The 19,984-nt window shown below is 32.6% G+C and overlaps 1 protein-coding gene across 1 annotated transcript in view; it reads left to right on the top strand.

Moving 5' to 3' along the window:
- GBE1 (1,4-alpha-glucan branching enzyme 1) overlaps positions 1-19,984 on the top strand; it is a 276,317-nt gene that overhangs the window by 169,334 nt on the left and 86,999 nt on the right. Inside the window, exons 8-9 of the mRNA XM_034657790.1 lie at positions 12,701-12,816; positions 17,183-17,310. Coding sequence (XP_034513681.1) covers positions 12,701-12,816; positions 17,183-17,310 — 244 coding nt within the window. The remainder of the gene's footprint in view (positions 1-12,700; positions 12,817-17,182; positions 17,311-19,984) is intronic.

Here is a 19,984-nt window from a genome sequence, read left to right as displayed (position 1 = left end):
CTTCTTAAATTGCTGTCAAGAGACAGATATCCATAGTAGTCCAGCTGCTTTGATTCTGCAATGAAAGAGACCTGAATTTAAATACTTACTTCATCACTGGTCAGCTGTGTGGATATGGATGAGGAACATACTGACACTGGTAAAATGTGGCTTTTAATTGCAGTAGGTGGCAGACTATGGTCTGTGGGCCGAATCTATCCAAATCTGTTGCCTGTTTTTGTAAATAAAGTTTTAGTGATATTCAGGCATGCCCATTCCTTTATGTATAGCCTATGACCCCTCTCATCCAGCAGAGCTGAGTCATTACAACGTAGACTGAGACCATACGTAGCCCACAAGGCCTAAAATGTTTGTATCTGGCCCTTAAAAAAAAAAATCTAGCAACCCCAGTTATACTGCATACCTCTGAATGTTGTTGGAATTCCGTGTGGGAACACTTCATATAAAGCATTTAGTGTAAGGCCTGACATTTAGTAAGTATTCAATATATATTTGTAGGGGCACCTGGGTGGCTCAGTCGGTTAAGTCTCTGTCTTTAGCTCAAGTCATGATCCCTGGGTCCTGGGATCAAGCCCCACTTCAGGCTCCCTGCTCAGCAGAGAGTCTGCTTCTCCATCTCCCTCTGCTGTTCTCCCTGCTTGTACTCTCTCTCTCTCTCTCTGTATATATATATATATATCAAATAAAGAAAGAAAGAAAAATAAAAAAAATTAAATATATATTTGTAATTATTAGAGTTTTTAAAAATTCATTTTGTTTACTTTCAAATTAATCAGGTCAGATTGAGTCTTAAAAAGATGGATCTTTATGTATATCTTTGAGGGGTACCAAGCATCCAAGTTTGAGACATCTGTTTTTAAGCTGTAGTGTTTTGGTGACACTTGCCCATTTCTGCATTAATAACACTCCTGGATGTTGGAAGTTTTATTTTGCCCACTAATCTGTCCTTGGTATAGATATTATCAATTATATATAGGTAAAAGTCCTTGGCTATATTACAGCAATATGGGTAAATTGTTAAATTAATCATTGCAGAATCCTTTGAAAATCTAGGCAGCAATGTGCAAATGCAAAATTTATAACTAGAGCAAACAAAAAGAAACTGATGATTCCTTAAGGATACTGATGTTTTTGTGGTTTCTTCCTTTTGTTGTTGTCACCAGAGATTTATATAACATTTGGGGAAATTTTCAATATTTAATCATAAGCATTCTTATTCCAGTGTAGTCTGTACATACAGGCCATTCTGAAATTACTCTAACTAGAGGCTGGACATACTGTTTTTTGTAATTGGGGTATATGTTTGCAAAATGCCCATGTGTATTAAAATTTCTAATAAACAAATACATGTATCGATAAGGAAGTATGATTAGTGAAGAATTTAATAATTTCACTCTTCATAGTGGTAAACATGTTGTAAAAGTTCCCTAAACAAGGATTGGAAACTGGGGGGGGGGGAGAGGATAACATTTTGAGTGTTCCAACTAAATAATTTCTTAATTTGTTTTCTTTGTGAAAATATCCTGTTAAAAGTCTACAGCATACTAATTACAGAGCCATTTTGTAGGTGTCCAAAGTATCGTAATCATTGTTTAAGTTGCATTTATTCTAGTGAAATAGAGTGTGTTGTTCTTACTTTCCATTTCCTATTTCATTGACTCTGAAAATGGGATTTCTTAAATAATATGTATTAGTTTAATTTGTTTTTTTGTTATTGTTTTTTAGTGCTTTAGAGTTAATGTTGGATTTTTTAAAATGTTGATTTGTTATTTGAGTTTTTTAAGTTTTCTTTGCACCTTTTTAATTCAGTTCAGGTCAATTTGTTTAAGATTAATTTTTTTAAAAAGTATAGTATGTGGTTCCTACCACATGGACATTTATGGTTAAATTAGGAGACCAGGTTTATTATTTGCATGAACCAGTTTATATCTCCTGTTATCTTTTATGTAGCACTAATGTAAGGAATCATCAGATTTTGTGAAACGTATGCCAGGATTTGAATAATGAGTAGCGTTTGGATAGGAGAGAAATAGCAAATGATTCTTATATTGGATCCTTTAGGAGGTGTAGGCTGGATAGTTTTAGTTTTGTTTTTGAATGTAGTTGTTTATTTTTCCATTTCATCCAGAATTGTGTTATTGTCTAAAGCACAGTATGTGATGTGATAAACCTTTAGGTCTGGAACCTGTTAGTGTATAATGAAATGATTCAAATTATTTAGTCTGTATCCTAAAAGTCAGAAATTTTTTTACCTTACCATTTTGCTTTAACAAAGTTTATGAAATTAGGAGAACAAATAATGGAGTACCCACTTTTAAAAATTATCACATTAAGATTCAGAGAGATTATATATTTATACTCATTTTTGCAAAATTGGCTTGAATACAGTTTTCTTAACTCCTAATTTACTGCTGTTTCTTTGTGAATACAAATGTTTTGTTAATTTTCATTAAATGGAGTAAGGCATAATTTTCTCATAAAATGCATCAAACCAGGGTATCTAATATCTGTAACTTTTCAAATTCATATATAAATATGTATATTTATATGTATTTAATAGATTTCCAGCAACAGCTGGTTTAGTTTGATTGGCTTTTACTTTGCTTCTTCAATGAAGGTTCAAAAGGAAAAGAGGCTAACAAGAGAGAAAAGGGAAAGAGGAAAGAAGGAAAAGGAAAGAGAAGAAGAGATCATATGGAGAGCTATATTAGGGATGAAGGAGCCACAGAGAGCAAAGGAGGGAAAGAATGGATTCTCAAGATTGACAGAAAGATCAGAGTCTGGGTTGAAAGAGACAAGAATTGGAACAAGAGTTAAGAACAGAGTGAGATTTCATAGGTAAAGAGGCTATGACATAGAGTGGGGATTTCCCAGAGACATATATTGCTAGAAAGAATACTATTTCAAAGGTATTCTCTTTAAAGAGGAACATTCTGGAAAAAACATGATTGAAACAGTGAAGAATAATTGATCTTTGTGTGGGGAGGTCAGTCACAAAGTGATCACATAAAAATATTCATCTTATTTTTTTCTTACCTTCATCTGTTTGTTTGACGGCTCGTTTGATACCTTTCGGCAAAATCTGATAATGTTGACCACACAGTAGAATCAGTTTTTAAAGGAGGCCTTATGTTAAATGCTACACTAGAAAACTAATAGTAAGTAATAAAAATGTATTCCTGCTATGTCTGTCAGACATGGATTGGCAGCTTTTCTGAACTAAATTTATTTCTTATGAATTTGAGTGGGTGATGTATTGCCTAATTTATCCTATAGAATCTTCAGTATTATTAATCACTATTGGAATTAAATGTATTTATGGTATTATTTATAAAATGTCTGTCTCTCCCATTATGCCCCAAACCCCATGCAAATGGGTATTGTGTATTTTGTATTCGTTACTATATTCCCAGCACCTAGCACTGTGCCTGGCACAAAGTAGGTACTCAAGAAATAAATGTTGAATGCATCCATAAGTAAATACTACACTACTCCAGAAAAAAAAAAAATGGTGAGTTAAAAAAATAAGGCTTGTTTTGTTTTGATACTAGCCAAAACATGCTTATCTTTATGAAGATTTATTTTCAATATAAAAAAAAATATATAGCACTAGAACACATTGTCTTGTTCCAATTTATACTTAACCTATTATTTAAACAAATAGACATCTAAAATCTGTTTATTATCTAATAGGAGTTCTCCTTAGTGAGTTCTTTATTGTATATCAAACTGCCCATAATGTGATTATCCCATTATCTCATTTAATCCCCTTCTAGAGGGTGCTGAAATTGTCTTCCATTTTACAGTAAGGAAAACTGAGGCCTAGAGAGGTTAAATACCTTGCTCAAGTTCATACAATTAATTTGACTACGTATAAGAGCAATGGATATGAGGGACTTCTGTAGTGTTAAAAAATTGGTGTACCAAGGAAATTGCCAAAAATAAGAATATATTCATGGTCATGCCAAATGTGGCAGTATAAAATTATACTTAAGAATTATTGTTTTTTGGGGTGCGTGGGTGGCTTAGTTGGCTAAGTCTCTGCCTTCAGCTCAGGTCATGATCTCGGGGCCCTGGGATGGATCCCTGTGTTGGGCTCCTTGCTCAGCAGGAAATCTGTACCTATTACCTGGGTGACCCTGAGCATTTTGTTTAACTTTTTTAAATTTCAGTTTCCTCAACCATAAACCATACTTGATATCACAGCCTCACTAAAGTGAGACTATATATAATTAGTGGAGTCTAGAAGCCAGTAGACACACGCAGGGACTTTGAATTCCTTTTTATTTCCTATTTAATATTTACATTTCTCCTTTCTATTCTACTCCAGCCAGCCTACCAAAAGCTGTTCCTTGGAGGATGTGTGCAGGTGTACATTAGAGAGCTATGTACAATTTAGCAAGTTCAGGGCAAAATTGAAGACTGCTGAAGAACTGACGGTTGAAATTTAAATATGACTAATACCCGCTACATACTGTTTTCCTTGGGTTTCCCACCCCAGAACACACACACTTACATGCACATGCGCGTACATACACACCACTTCCTGAGGAACTAGGTGCCTCTCTTTTTGCACCCTGCCTTACCTCTCTCCCTATGTAACTGGTATTCCCCAGTTCACCTCCTCTCTGGAGTATATATCGGTTTTGGTCACAGAGTACATTGTTGCATATTGAAAACAACTTCCTTGGGGTTCTAAATATCTATATTTAAATATCTAAATATCTTTATATAAACTATATAAGCCTCAAATGTCCTAAAATATTCATTATTTGGGGGTGATAGTGAAGGAAAGTCTTCTTATAGTCACTATAGTCTATGAAATCATAATTATTTTGGGCTGGCAAGGAAAACTAATTATCAGATGCTTTATGCGTGTATATCTGCAAGATCTTTATTCTCCTTCACCTGTATTTTTCTCATTTATGTTTGATGCTATTCAGATATATTGATCTATAAGTTGCCTCAAATCATCTTTTGAAATGAAACTGACTAAATACAAGTGATTAAACATGTTATATCTAATTATAAATTTTAATAAGATGATAGGAACTTATCAAGTTCAGGAATGTGTTTTTCTATAATACAAGTATTATAATAGCTTACTTAAGTATCATAGTTAATTTACTAGAGATAAATCAATTAGAAGGGGAAAATGAAAAAGCGGAAGCATATGAATAGTTAATGTTTCCAAACTTTTCTATTAAAATAAGCATTTAGGGCACCTGGGTGTCTCTGTCGATTAGGCATCTGCCTTCAGTTCAGGTCATGATCCCAGAGTGCTAGGATTGAGCCAGTGGCAGGCTCCTTGCTCAGTGGGAGTCTGCTTCTCCCTCTGCCCCTCCACCCTGCTCATGCTCTCTCTCTCCCTCTCAAATAAATAAAATCTTAAAAAAATAAGCTTTTAAAAGCTGATTACCACTTTGGTTTAGTATTTGTCAGTTGATACATATATACATTCAAATCACTGTCACTTGTTTTGATCTGGAGTACTAATTAGCTTCATTCTATAAATAAGGGAGGATTTTTAACCTTGTTTGAAAGACATGGGTATGTGTGTATCTAGGTGCCCATGTCTATATATATATTTAAGTATAATTAGTTAATTTACAGTGATTTATTCTGGAGAAAACAATGTTTTGTTCAGATGAGAACAGAATCCCTCACCTGTGTTTCACCAGAGAGTGTGTCATAGTTTGGCTTTCTACTTTCTGTACCTTGGCTTGCTCAACTTTTGAGTCCTCTACCTTGAAAAAGATTTAAGTTCTCTCCAGACGTTAGTAGTATATTTTATAAGCATTAATGCTTTGAAAGTTCACTTTTGGTAACAGTTTTTGTGAGGAAACAGAGAAATAAGAACCAATTTAAAAACAAATGATGTATTAATTTCTTAAGTACCCAGGGTAATTATCATCAGAGTGTGTTATTATTTGATTTATATTTGTCTCTTTCTTTTATATCAGACTGAAAACTTTCACTTTTGCTCTCACTGATTGTCCCTCTGATCTCTCACTACTCCCCAAATGCACAAGCACACACACACACACACCTACATACCCAGGTACAAACACACACCCCTTCAAGTATGCCTTTTCCTAATCATAATTGAGCAGGAGACCAAGCTTGTTAAGAAATTGATCAAATTAGAGAAAAAAGAGACTTGAAAATTTCTCAAGTATTTTTTTAAGCAAATGTATAATTGGAAGGATTTAGCATATATATAAAGGTATGATATGCTATCTTTTCGTACTTATTTCCTAGAGAATACCTGATTGGACTTATAGATACTACAAATAGAGGTAATTTTTATACATTATTTAATAAGCTCAGTACAGATTAGGCCTTCAGGGAAAGAAAATGTTTTATTGTAATAATGAATGTAGATAACCAGGGCTCAGTGAATATAATGTTATTAAAGAACATAGTAATTTATATAAAATAAAGTTGTGTGGGTTGAAATCCAGAAAATAATGTGATACTGAAAAGAAAACTTCAAAATCATATTTTATAATAACCATTTGTTCTGAAATTTATATTATTACAGATTTTAGTAGTCGAATTAACAATCTGTCTCACTAGCATTTTGTGCTACTTGCTATCTAATTTTTTTAATTAATATATAAACAATAGCTTCAATATAATTCTGTGTCCAAAAACCCAGATACATTTTATGATTGATGACACTACTGTCTACTGTCTAGTATTAGATATCATTAGATTATATTGATCATGTTTCTCGCTTAATCATTTCCTATTGACTGACAGTGTACAATTTCTGTTGACAAAATACAAGCAAAATACAACATTTTTTTAAGTGGTTAATTTCATTAAATTTAAATTGATGAGTTTTTTTTTTAAATGGAGTAGGTAGATATTACCTGCTTTTCAATGGCAGTAGCTTCCATAGAGTATCTTCCTTTTAAAAATGTTATTTTTATCGTAATTTAAGATTCTATCCTTTTATTTGACATGGCATACCTTCTTCATAAAAGAAAAAGTCGTAAAGTATTTTCTTTGCTCAAGGTCGACCTACTCCCTGAGTTGAAATACCCAGATCAAAATATGCAGTTTTGTTTCATGGTGTTAGGCTGTACTATTTGATAGCCGTTCAGCTTCAAAGATTGTGGAATAACAAAGAAGAATTTATAATTTTCTTCAGATTTCTATATTTGACCCTTTAATAATGTTTCCTGTTAATTATAGAATGCTATTAGTTTTAATAACATCGAGTGGACAAAGTTGCTTATTTTGAAAATCCCGGAATCTATTCAGGAGCACAATTAAAAACAACATTTTGGCAAATAGGTTTAAATTACAAAATGTAGCTTCGTCTAATAAATGTTGTTCTATATGATTATACTTGTTCACCCAGAAAATTTGACAATGTTTTATTTCATTATAAGAAAATTTGACAGTGTTTTATTTCATTATAAGAAAATTTGACAATGTTTTATTTCATTATAAAGTTCATTGGTAGAATGTGAGACAATCAACAGTTTTTTATTTTAGAGATACTTTCTAGAAACCTTAATATTGGAATTATCTGTGTAGCAAAATTTGCTTAATAAATCTTCATTACTTGATTACAGGTTGAATATTTCAGACAGCTAAACCAATTAGAATCCTGATTATTTTGATTGCTAGAAATTCTTAAATGTATATATTATTCAGCCATATATTCAGTTTTTATATTAGACACCTGTTTATGATTCATAGGAAAGTCAGTTGCATTTTATTATCTTTTTTTGGATTGTAGCAATTTTGTTTTGCTTAACAAAAAATATGAATAATCTGATCAGTTAACTTGGCAATATAGATAACAGTACTTGTTTCTAATAACTTACATGTTGATTAGTTTAAGATATAAAGCTAATAAGTAAAATAGATTACTTCTCATACACATTCATCCTGGCCCCCAAAGTATATATTATTTTGGCATCACCTTCTAAAATTTAACATCTAACTCTTCCAGTTGTTTCTTTGGTTTCTAAGAATAGGCTTTAAAAACTTCATGTCAATGGAGAAATCTTAAAATCAATGTCCCGCCTTGTCTGCTGGAACACATCAGAGTAAAACTGCTCCTAAATTCCACTTTATATTTTTATGGGACTCTAATCAACGGGTTATATCAACTGTGTTATGGGCTGTCTGATGACATTTTAAGGTAGAAGAAGTAAATTGCCTTTTTTATTGTACCCTTTGCCAGACATTTTCACACTTTGATCAAGGCAAACCGTACAGTTGAGATGACTCAGTTTATTTATTACTAAAGAGTGTGTTAAGTAATATTTCTAATTCAGTCATTATTCGGAATACATCAAAACCCTTCTTCTCAGCACCCCCCTCCGGAAGAAGGAAAAATGGAATTTACGAGTATAGGACTTGAAAATTATGGTAGTGGAAATTGTAATAGACATCTTTCAAAAATCTGTGTTTCCACTGGTACTTGTTCCTGAAGCTTGTTCTGATGTTCTCTTTAAAGGCAGATCTCAGATTCAGTGAACTCGTTCATTCATGTACGAGCTTAATGATTTCATTGTCCGTGTGGTGCTGGAAGGTAGCATGCAGAGCAGAATGCTTCAACCTGACCTCCTTACATATTAGATTTCTTTAAGATTATTTATTTATTTTAGAGAGTGAGAGAGCAAGGGGGGAGGGGCAGAGGGGGAGGGAGAGACTCTCAAGCAGAGCTGACAGGGGCTCAATTCCATGACCCCGAGACCATGACCCAAGGAAAAGTAAGAGTCAGAGGCTTAATTGACTGAGCCACCCAGGTGCCTCCACATTTAGATTTTTAACGTGTATTTAGAGTCTTCCACTTGGTTTTGAAATCTCAGTACCTCTGAGAGCAAATTACTTTAAAAGTAGTTTTCTCCAGTAACCTATAGTAAAGGTTTTATAATTATGTAATAAATGTTAGGCTTTGCTTCCTGCAGCAAAGAGTTGGTATAGCACAGTTAAGATTGCTATTCTTAGAAATGCCTCCCTGCAAGATTGGCCCCCGGCTAGCCATCGGGGACCTGGATTTGGAGAGGGTTCTCACCATTCCCAGGACTGAAAACAGTGATTCACTGCACCTGAACACTTCATACAAGCAATATGTCTTATACTGAACGCCCAGTTTCCTTCTGGGAATCTAGATTTTGATATGTGTCAAGGCAGAGGATACCCAGTCACCAGCCTCCAATAAAATCACTAGGAACTGCGTTTCTAATGAGTTTCCCTGGTAGACATTTCACAAGTGTGGTGACAGTTTGTTGTTGGAAGGATTAAGAGCAACTCTATCAGGAGAGGACTCTTGGAAGCTTGTGTCTACACTCCTCTGAACTTTGCCCTATCCGTGTGCCTTTTCTTTTGTTTATTTTGCTTTTTATCCTTTTGCTATAATAAATCATACCCATGATCACAACTATATGCTGGATCCTGTTTGTCCTCTTAGGACCCCTGGTGTACCTTTCCCCTTGTAATTTCAGTTCAGTGACCTGGGATAAATATATTTATATAATAGTTAAATACAACTGTCTATATTCAGTTGGATATTTACCTAGTGTAAGAAGAAAAGGGAGGGGAGCCACGTCTTTATTCCAATGGCACTATAAACACTCTGTGACCTACTGTTTTTAAGCTTTGAGTTCTGGATCATGTCCATGATCGTTTATAGACTCTGTCTATAGATCGTTTATAGGTTCTCTGTCTTGTTAGATCTCTAAAGTTCTGATTTTGTACAAACAATGTGTTCTAATGTTAGTTTCATCAGGATTCTGAGTTTACCAAGAGTGAATTAGTCCCTCTAGATTAATCATGTAAAATGATAAGAGACACAAAATTGGGACCACAGAGATATTGAGAACATATTGATGAGTCTGTCTTTCCCCCTATTTCCTGCATGAATAGTTCATTTTTTCTTAATCAACAAAAGCTAATTATTTATAAAATATTACTCCTTTAAGACTAATTGTTGTGTTGTTACTTAACTCCTCTTAATAGCCTAGTTTTAGAAAATGTATATAACGAGAGAATATTTTTAACTTTGCTTTTCATTTGCTGCTGCCAACTTTAAAATGTTAGATCTAACTTTTTTTTCTTGAATGTATTTCCTGAGATTTTGTTATTAAAAAAATAAAACTTTCTAGATTTCACCTCCCTACTGTTTTTGTTCTAGTTTCATCCCCTATAGAATTTTGTGTATCTCTTTTCTGTCTCTACAGATAACAGTTTATGCTTCATCCATGATTCATCAAAATAAAATAATTTTGAAAGCTCTACAAATTTGATTTATTCCTATCAGTTTAATCTTGTGATCCCCCCCCCCAGGATTGTTGATGTTGTTTAGACATTGTTTCAGGTTAAGAGCATTTCAAACTCTAACATGTAGAATTTAGTATTTTTTTAACCCATTAGATTTTTTAAATTTAGATGCTCCATTGTCATTGTTGTTTCTTTTCAGATTATCACAGGGAATTCTTTTTCTGTTTATCCATGCCAAGAATCTGTCTATGCCTATAGTCACAGCTAAATATGTCTTTTTCTTTTATATGTTATACTTTTTTTGGTCAAGAAGAGAAGAGATTAAATATTTTAGCAATAGGAATGACTAGGCCATTGATAATGCTGACCGTAATCAACTAAGTGATACTGTACAATGCTTTCTTTTCCTTTATTAAATTCACTTTTTTTTTGTTTTTATTGGATTGCACTATCATTGGTTCTTTTTTTTTTTTTTCTCTTCTCTTTTGTAGATATTAGGACACAGTTTTTACATTTAAACCTGTGTCTAGTCTGCCTAGGAAACATTCAGTCCATAATATTTATATTAGGAATTGATAGCAACTGTCTACAAGCCCAAGCTGGTGGTATAAATGAGTACAGGGCTGGTATTGGAAAACATGGAGTGGCAGGAACTGGGAAGAGCTTAGGAGGTCCACGTTCTCTCTGCAGGCATTCAGAGTGAGAATTTGCAGTCCTCTGCAAGGTAAACAAAACAGTAGTGCATGCCACATTAGGCCCAGGGACAGTTTGTGATCTTCAGTTTACGTGTTCATATCTTCATACATCTACCCAAGATATATAGTATTTAAATAGGTTTTGTTCCTACTCTGGGGTATTTTTGACTAAAAATATCTTTCCATTTACCTTTCAGAAGTAAAATATACATTACCAGTTGTAAATAGCCAAATTAGAAAATATGTCCTTTTCAAAATATTGTTTACAAAGGATTATTGATATGGAAGTTTCTTCATGTCTTCTTTCTGGAGTACTCCTATAGCAACTTTGTTTAAAAAGTATGGACATGCTTCCTATTGTGCTGTGAACCAAAGTGCCTCTAAAAAAATAAGTTTTTTAACTTAAATGAAACTTCAAAAAATGTATCGCTATTAGAAAGTCCTATACAAAATAGAGTAACTTTGATTATGTTCAGTTGTGGAATACCTCTTTGTTTTTATTAATTTCTTTTTGTTAAACAGTTTTTTTTTTTTCCTCAACCCCTAAATAAATATGCGTTTGTAGAAACATTAGCAAATTCTGCCTTCATCATGGCTTGGACCCAGCAATGTAAAACTTCCTCACTACATTTTCAGATCTACTGGATTGCTTGTATTTCTTTTTTTTCGTTGTTTTTTTTTTTTTTTTAATTTCAGTAAGTTTGCAAAACTCAAAGTAACTTATTTAAAGCAGTTAGTTTCTTTCCCCAAAGTTTGGATTAACTCTTGTGAAGTTGATTGTGATGACTTAATATCCACATATGTCAGATTGCTGTTTAATATATGGAAGGTTTAAGAAAAATACATAAATTTTAACTGGGTTAAAGATTTGTGTTCACTATAACTGCTTTGTCATTAAACTAAATGAGGTATTAAAGTCTTAAAACCGGAGTTATAATAAGATAGAGAACTCAACCATAACTGTATGACTAAAGAAAATACTAATTGACAATGTCTTCTTTTCAATTGTCCGAAATAGGCTTGTTTCGTGTGGCGTTTTTAATTGAGTTATAACAGTTCTTTGTTTTCCTTCTATTTTTATGGATGTACGACTCTTTAACTTGTAAAATTTGTTACTTTATTGCTCATGTGTGTTTTAGTAATTAGGTTTCTTTTTCTTTACTCTCACAAAACACAGTAGTCTAGTAAATGTAATATTGGTTATCATGTGGTTGACTTTAAGTCTTTTTTTTTTAATTTTTTATTCTAAATATATGTTTGAAATTGTAGAACGAGGAAATATTTTAAGCAAACATTGGAGGTAGTTTTTCTAATGATGATGGAATTATATTTTCTAAAAGGAGGAGTTATGTAACTAAGGTTATGTTGCATGAAAAATCTTGATGAAAATTTAGAGATCAGTGACAGATTTTTTCATTGCTGTTGCTGTAAGCAATACTATGTACTAATCTCTGTATGGTTGCTGAGGACACAGCGTTGAACAAGAGAGTCCCTGCACTTTGGACGGAACTTACACACTTTCTCTCAGTTTTTCTTAGATATTAAGTGATTTTGCAACCAAAGAAATTTAATAATCTCTTAGAATGAATTTCATCAAAGAACTGTGATACATAATAGTTTTCTGATTTTTGTATATTTCTCTGAACGTTATGATTCCTAAGATATTTAAATTATAATTAATACTCTTTGCAAACAGTGTATAACAAGGAAACCACTATAAACAATGCGTTCAAATATATTTTTTTCTAATGTTTTAGCTGGGAAGTTTTAAGATTCCTCCTGTCAAACATAAGATGGTGGGTAGAAGAATACGGCTTTGATGGATTTCGTTTTGATGGTGTTACATCCATGCTCTATCATCACCATGGAATGGGTAGGTAGCCTAACATATTACAGACGCAACTAATGATTTCTTTTTTTTTTTCTTTTTACTGGAATATTAAAACCAGGTTTAGGGTTCAGGTACAGAGTTGCAATGACCATTATTGTTGGCTTGATTTTTATCAATTTCATTTGTATGTCCTTTCTCTATTGACTTCTGATCCCTTTTTGGCAAGAGATTGAATATAAATACATTTTATAAGTAAATAAACGACAATGCTTTTCTTTGAAATATATCTAATTAATAATATTGCTCTTCTTAATAGGTAGCTTTCCTTTAAAAGTGTTTTATGTAGTTTAATTTTTTTCTATTCAAATATAGCATACAGTGTTAGTTTCAAGTATACAAAATAAAGATTCCACCATTCTGTACATTACTCATTGCTTATCACAATAAGTGTATACTTAATCCCCTTCACCAATTTCACCCATCTCCACACCCACCTCCCCTCTGGCAACCATCAGTTTGTTCTGTATATTTAAGAGTCTGGTTTTTCGTTTGTCTCTTCTTTCTTTGTTCACTTGATTTGTTTCTTAAATTGCACATATGAGTGAAGTCATATGGTATTTACCTTTCTCTGACTGACTTATTTCACTTAGCATTATACTCTTTAGACCCATCCATGTTGTTACACATGGCAAGATGTCATTCTTTTTTATGGCTGAGTAATATTCCATTATATATGTGTGTGTGTGTGTGTGTATATATATATACACACACATATACATATATATAATCACAACTTCTTTATCTATTCGTCTCTGGATGGACAACTGGGTTGCTTCCATATCTTGGTTATTACAAATAATGCTGCAATAAACATAGGGGTGCATGTATCTTTTTGAATTAGTGTTCTTTGGGTATTCTTTGGGTAAATACCTATTTGTGGAATTGCTGGATCATATGGTAGTTCTATTTTTAATTTTGGAGGGGTCCTCCATACTCTTTTCCACAGTGGCTGCACCAATTTATATTCCTACCAACAGTGTACAAAGTTTCCTTTTTCTCCACCACTTGCTAACACTTGTTATTTCTTGTGTTTTTTATTTTAGCCATTCTGAGGGGTAAGAGGTGATATCTCATTGTGGTTTTGATCNTTCCTACCAACAGTGTACAAAGTTTCCTTTTTCTCCACCACTTGCTAACACTTGTTATTTCTTGTGTTTTTTTATTTTAGCCATTCTGAGGGGTAAGAGGTGATATCTCATTGTGGTTTTGATCGGTATTTCCTTGATGATTAGTGAGGTTGACCATCTTTTCATGTGTCTGCTGGCTGTCAGTATGTTTTCTTCGAAATAATATTTATTCATATCCTCAGCCCATTTTTAATTGGATTATTTGGTTTTTTGATGTTGAGCTGTATAAGTTCTTTATATATTTTGGATATTAACTTCTTATCAGATACATCATTTGCATATATCTTCTCCCATTCAATAGGTTGCCTTTTTGTTTTGTTAATGATTTCCTTCACTGTGCAAAAGCCTTTTATTTTGGCAGAGCCCCAGTAGTTTAATTTTGCTTTTGTTTCCCTTGCCAAAGAAGACCTATCTAGAAAAATGTCTGGGTGATGTCAAAGAGATTACTGCCTATGTTTTCTTCTAGAAATTTTATGGCTTCACGTCTCACATTTAACTTTAATCTATTTTGAGTCTATTTTTGTGTATGGTCTAAGAAAGGGGTCCAGTTTCATTTTTTGCATATAGCTGTCCAGTTTTACCAGCACCATTTGTTAAAGAGGCTATCTTTTTCCCACTGTATATTCTTGCCTTCTTTGTCATAGATTAATTGACCATAAAAGTGTGGGTTTATTTTTGGGCTCTGTATTCTCTTCCATTGATCTATGTGTCTATTTTTGTGCCAGTACTATTGTGTTTTAATTACTACAGCTTTGTGCTAGATCTGGAAATGTGAGATCATGATACCTCCAGTTTTGTTTTCCTTTTTCAAGATTGCTTTGGCCATATGGGGTATTTCGTGGTTTTGTGCAAATTTAGGATTTATGTTCTAGTTCTGTGAAAACTGCTGTTGATATTTTGATAGAAATTTCTTTGAATCTGTAGATAGCTTTGGATAGTATAGACATTGTCACAATACTGGTTCTACCAGTTAATCAGCATGAAATAGCTTTCACTTTGTTTGTATCATCTTTAATTTCTCCCATCAGTGTTTTCTAGCTTTCAGAGTACAGGTATTTCACCTCCTTGATCAAGTTCATTCCTAGGTATTTTATTCTTGTTGGTGCAACAGTAAATGGGATTGTTTTCTTAATTTCTCTGTTACTTCATATTAGTGTATAGAAACTCAACAGATTTCTGCATATTAGTTTTGTATCTTGCAGTTTTACTAAATCCATGTATCAGTTCTAATAGTTTTTGGTAGAATCTTTAGGATTTTCTGTATATAGTATCATGTAATCTGCAAATAGTGAAAATGATGAAAAACTGAGAGCTTTTCCTGTAAGAACAGGAACTAGACAAGGATGTCTGCTCTCACCAGTTTTATTCAACACAGTACTGGAAGTCCTAGCCAAAGAAACAAAATGTTTGTAAGCTAACCATTTATCAAAGCACCCATAGGATGTGAACGTGGCAGCAATTATAATGAGAAATAAATAACAAAAAAAAAAGAGNGTCTGCTCTCACCAGTTTTATTCAACACAGTACTGGAAGTCCTAGCCAAAGAAACAAAATGTTTGTAAGCTAACCATTTATCAAAGCACCCATAGGATGTGAACGTGACAGCAATTATAATGAGAAATAAATAACAAAAAAAAAAAGAGAGAGAGAGAGAATCTTTGTGAATGTGTAGGTCTCTTTGCATATTAAACACTGATGAAAATGTGTATATTTTAAGTATAGACGTTCACAATTAAAATTAAATTAGAAATTAATTTGTAATTAAAAACATTGATCAGAGATCTTCAGTTTAAAAATTGTTCAAAGAAGTGGGATCACAGAATCCTAATTCCTCAGTAGATAATATGGTGAATAATTATTATTTTTTAATGGCCAAATATTTACCAGCAACAACAAATCTGAAAAAGGGACATAACTATAACTCTTGAAAAGCGGCTGCCAGGGAAAGAAGCTATATTCAAAGCATCCTGCAATCTGCTCTTAATCATGGTGCTGCCCACATGAAATGTCCCTAGGAAAGACGTTGTGTCTATAAAACATGACAGGTTGCACTGGTATCCTCCAGTTTGGAGAGAAACTGACTGAAGGGATGAAGAAGGGAAGCATGGCAAAGGTCAAGAAAGAGCCTCTCCTAGATTACAATACCTGTATTCCCCTGTAGAACTTCTCTCTGCTGAGGGCTTGGTATTTTCCAAGGAATTGTGGAGTTAGGGAAATGAACTGAAAAAAAAAAAAAAAGATAAAGCAATTAACATCAAAACACTAAGTGTTCAATTTATAAAAATTGAGTGAGAAAGAGAAGTTCAGCAGGTGACAGAAAGAAAAAGCAATTTACCTGTGTGGATGGAAACAGTGGCTGAACTCATACTTTTCTGTTGCCAACAGCATTGTCTAAAAAATTCTTAGGGAAACAAAATTTGACTCAAGAATTTGATAATTGAATTGCCATTCAGGTATTTAATTGAAAGAGCTTGAGGAATAAAACTTCCATAATTATATTTGAAAATATCATTTAGTGATGGGATCTAGCAAACTGAAAAAAAAAGTGAGTCAAAATAAAAAGCTTGATATAGGGAAGCAGAGGGAAAAGGCACGTGTTGGACACTAATTTGATTTAATTGCAAATGAATAAACAATTCAAGGAATCAGAAGTAAGTGCTATGTACCATAAGCAATCAAAATTAGGATGTGGGGAAGAGAAGGTAGAAGAAAATTGGAGGATATTAAAATCTTTTGTCTCAGGAACTCTGTATTGTGTAAAATGGAGCACATATTTAAAATAATATAAACACTGTGTCTCAATGTTATGATGGTTTTCATATTTGCTTTTCTTTACTTCAAAGGGTTCTAATAGGAACTAACTAACATTAACACCTCTTGATATGAGAAAAAAATGTAAACATTGAAATCTAGAATTTGGTATCATTTCATTTTTTTGCTTTAAAATTATGTTAAAATTAATTAAAATTTTCAATTAAAGTACTTTGTTTGCTTTTGAAAAACAAAAATTAAATTGCAGGATTGTCTGAATTCCAAATGTTTGCTATGGAGTACTTTTCTCAGGTAGAACATATATTTGCTGATGATAATATTACATGATATTGAGGCTCATTACACTTTGCTATGATAACAAAACTGTTCTCAATAAACTAATTGGTGGGGGCATTTGTGCTAAGTTAAGGCTTGCTTGTTAACATCCATATTGATTTTCTGTTCCCTAGGTCAAGGTTTTTCAGGTGATTACCATGAATATTTTGGACTTCAGGTAGATGAAGATGCCTTGATTTATCTCATGTTGGCAAATCATTTGATTCACACGTTGTATCCAGATTCCATAACAGTAGCTGAGGTAAAGCCATGATGATCTCTACCCTCTGACCCCCTTTAATATAGAACATTTTGTCAGCATACAATATTTGAATGATGAATCTCATGATGTCAATAATTGCTTAACTGAAATTATACCCTGACTCTAGAGCAGCTATCTTGTATGGGTGGCACATTATTTAGAATGCAGTGTTTTCTTATTTAGAGAATAGTGTGCACTAATTACTTGTCATCATTCCATTGTTACAAAAGAAAATGCCAGTGGTTAGAAAGTAAAATATCCTAATCAGCGGACAGGTCCTTCCGCCGTGAGACCTTCACTGGACAAAAGAATTGAATATTAATGTGTGTCTGTTTTTTTATTTATTTATTTTTTCTTTTCTGGTTTAATCATAAGAGATGGCATGGCTCACTGCCTGCGAGCTTCTCTGAAGTCTCTCTTGTTCAGATACGATTACCTTTCTTGTTTACGTTATTGCTCTTGGATTGCCAAATGTTCACTGGTTATTCATGATTACTGAAGGTTCATGATTAACTGTCCCAAAGCTGCACTGTAATGATATAATTCGGTATATGCATAATTGACAATTCCCCCCTTGGTGATAAATGTGATAAATTAAGAAGTTTGTTAAATGCTTATGCTAATTTAGATTTAGTTCTAAAATCCCTCTGGTTTTCTGAGTCCTCTTACTAGAAATTATTATTAAAATTGAATTTGGTATGTTAAAACTGTTCTGTACAAAGTGTAGTGGCTGGCATATGAAAATAGCAAGAATATCGTTAAAAGAGTCAGAGTTCAGTTGTATTGGCGCATTGGTGGCATTTAGTTCATGGGAATGAAATGCAGTAGTGACGGTCTCCTTCCTGTGGTATTTATTATTATAGACTTTTTACTATCCATCTTTTATCAAAACCCTGAATCTTCAACTAGATGGAATGATTTCCTTGTTTATCTTTGAATAGAGAACAGCTCCTTTCTTTAGACATTTTGTCTTCTAAATATATTCTGGGAACAGAGCAATGGACCCTTAATTTCTGGAATAAATAGTTATACAGATTTTTTAAAAACACAATTATAATAATATTTTGATAAACCTATATTATTCTACACTGTCTTCCTGCCTACATTTGGTCATACCTTATAAATCTTGCTAATACTTGTGCTAATTACTTTATGTGCCAAGTATCTTTTAATGTCAGAGTGTATTTGAAACTTTTATTTTGTCTTTTATATGAATTTATTTTATCTGTCAAGGATCAAAAAACTATGTCAGTTATATTTATGACAATTCAAAGCAGAAACAGTATAAATGAAAAGTTACTACAAACAATTAATGATAGTACAAATCAAAAGTGGGTACTGGAAAAAAAGAAGCAATTATTTAATACATGAAACTTAAAATTGTTACATTGATCTTTCCGTTCGTTTCAAGTAAAATAGTTTCATCATCTAGGGAGCCCTTGTCTGATTATCAGTGTTTCTACCAATGAAACTTTGAGACTTTAGCCTACTTTATATTACTTGGTTTTAGATTTTTTTTAACAAGATGTGTCTTCAATTTATTCTACTTAAATTGAAAACTACTTCAATTTCAGTACCTCACTTTTCTGTCTAGTGGGAGTCTCTTCAAAATGTGAAATTGATCCTCATGAACTTTTTTTTTAAGGAAAGAATGTGATGTAACAAATAAGTAATGTAATTTATATAAAGTCCTATAGTAGAAATTTAAATTTATTTATAATGGCAGTTACTAAAATTGAAGACTTTTTTTCCTAGAATATATCTACCATTTCCCATGGTTCTATTTGCAATATTAATTAAAAGTATTTTTTGACTGAGGTTTTCTCCCCCTTTTGGAATAGTCATAAGATATCCTTAGATATTAAAAAATAAAACTACTTAAACTTTATTTGGAACACATGATCATTTTTATATGGTCGGTATCAACTTTTTTATATTTAAAGTATATTTATTTTAGTGGCCTTTATGTTTACCTTTTTTTTTTCCTTTTAAGATTTTTAAAAAGATAGTCATTAACTCTTCTTTCAAAGGAGAGTACAAATATCTCATATGCATTAATGGAGTAGCTTTCTAGGATTTGGAGTTAGAAGTCAAGACCAATTGGTGTCCAGATATTTTTCTTAGCATATTCTATTTCTTATCAAATATGCACCTTAATGTTTCTTGAGAGTAATTATCTTGATCTTTAATACCAACCTATCACTAGTCTTAGGAAAACTCTTAGTCTCATGAAAACATTTCTGGGGAAGGCATTTTATCTATAATTCCAGTGTGTAACATGAGTGCCTGGTATTTAATACATATTCAGCCAATGTTTATAAGGAACCAAAATAAATGCCTACTATAATAGTGAAAATATGACATATTACAAGATATAACTTCTTTAAAAATTTTTTCTGATAAATATTCATCCTTTTCACTTTTTTGGTCCTTTTTTCAGTTTTAAACTATGAAGTACTATGAGAAATAAGATATTATTGACAAATACTTCATTTTCTTACAGACATATTCCACTATGTACTATATTTAACTGTATCTCTCTTTCATTAGAAAACAATTAATAAATTATTTTTGAAGTCCAAAGAGATCATATATTTCTTTTTTACCAGCTTTTCTGTTTGAAGAGTTTGGGGATGGTGTAGTATATGAAGAATCATTTGAGTTCAGTTTCAGA

The sequence above is a fragment of the Ailuropoda melanoleuca genome, chromosome 1, assembly GCF_002007445.2.
Source record: "Ailuropoda melanoleuca isolate Jingjing chromosome 1, ASM200744v2, whole genome shotgun sequence".
In the NCBI taxonomy this organism is placed as follows: domain Eukaryota; kingdom Metazoa; phylum Chordata; class Mammalia; order Carnivora; family Ursidae; genus Ailuropoda; species Ailuropoda melanoleuca.
The sequence above is the reverse complement of the archived record's forward strand: the minus strand, read 5'-3'. Positions and strand labels throughout refer to the sequence as shown.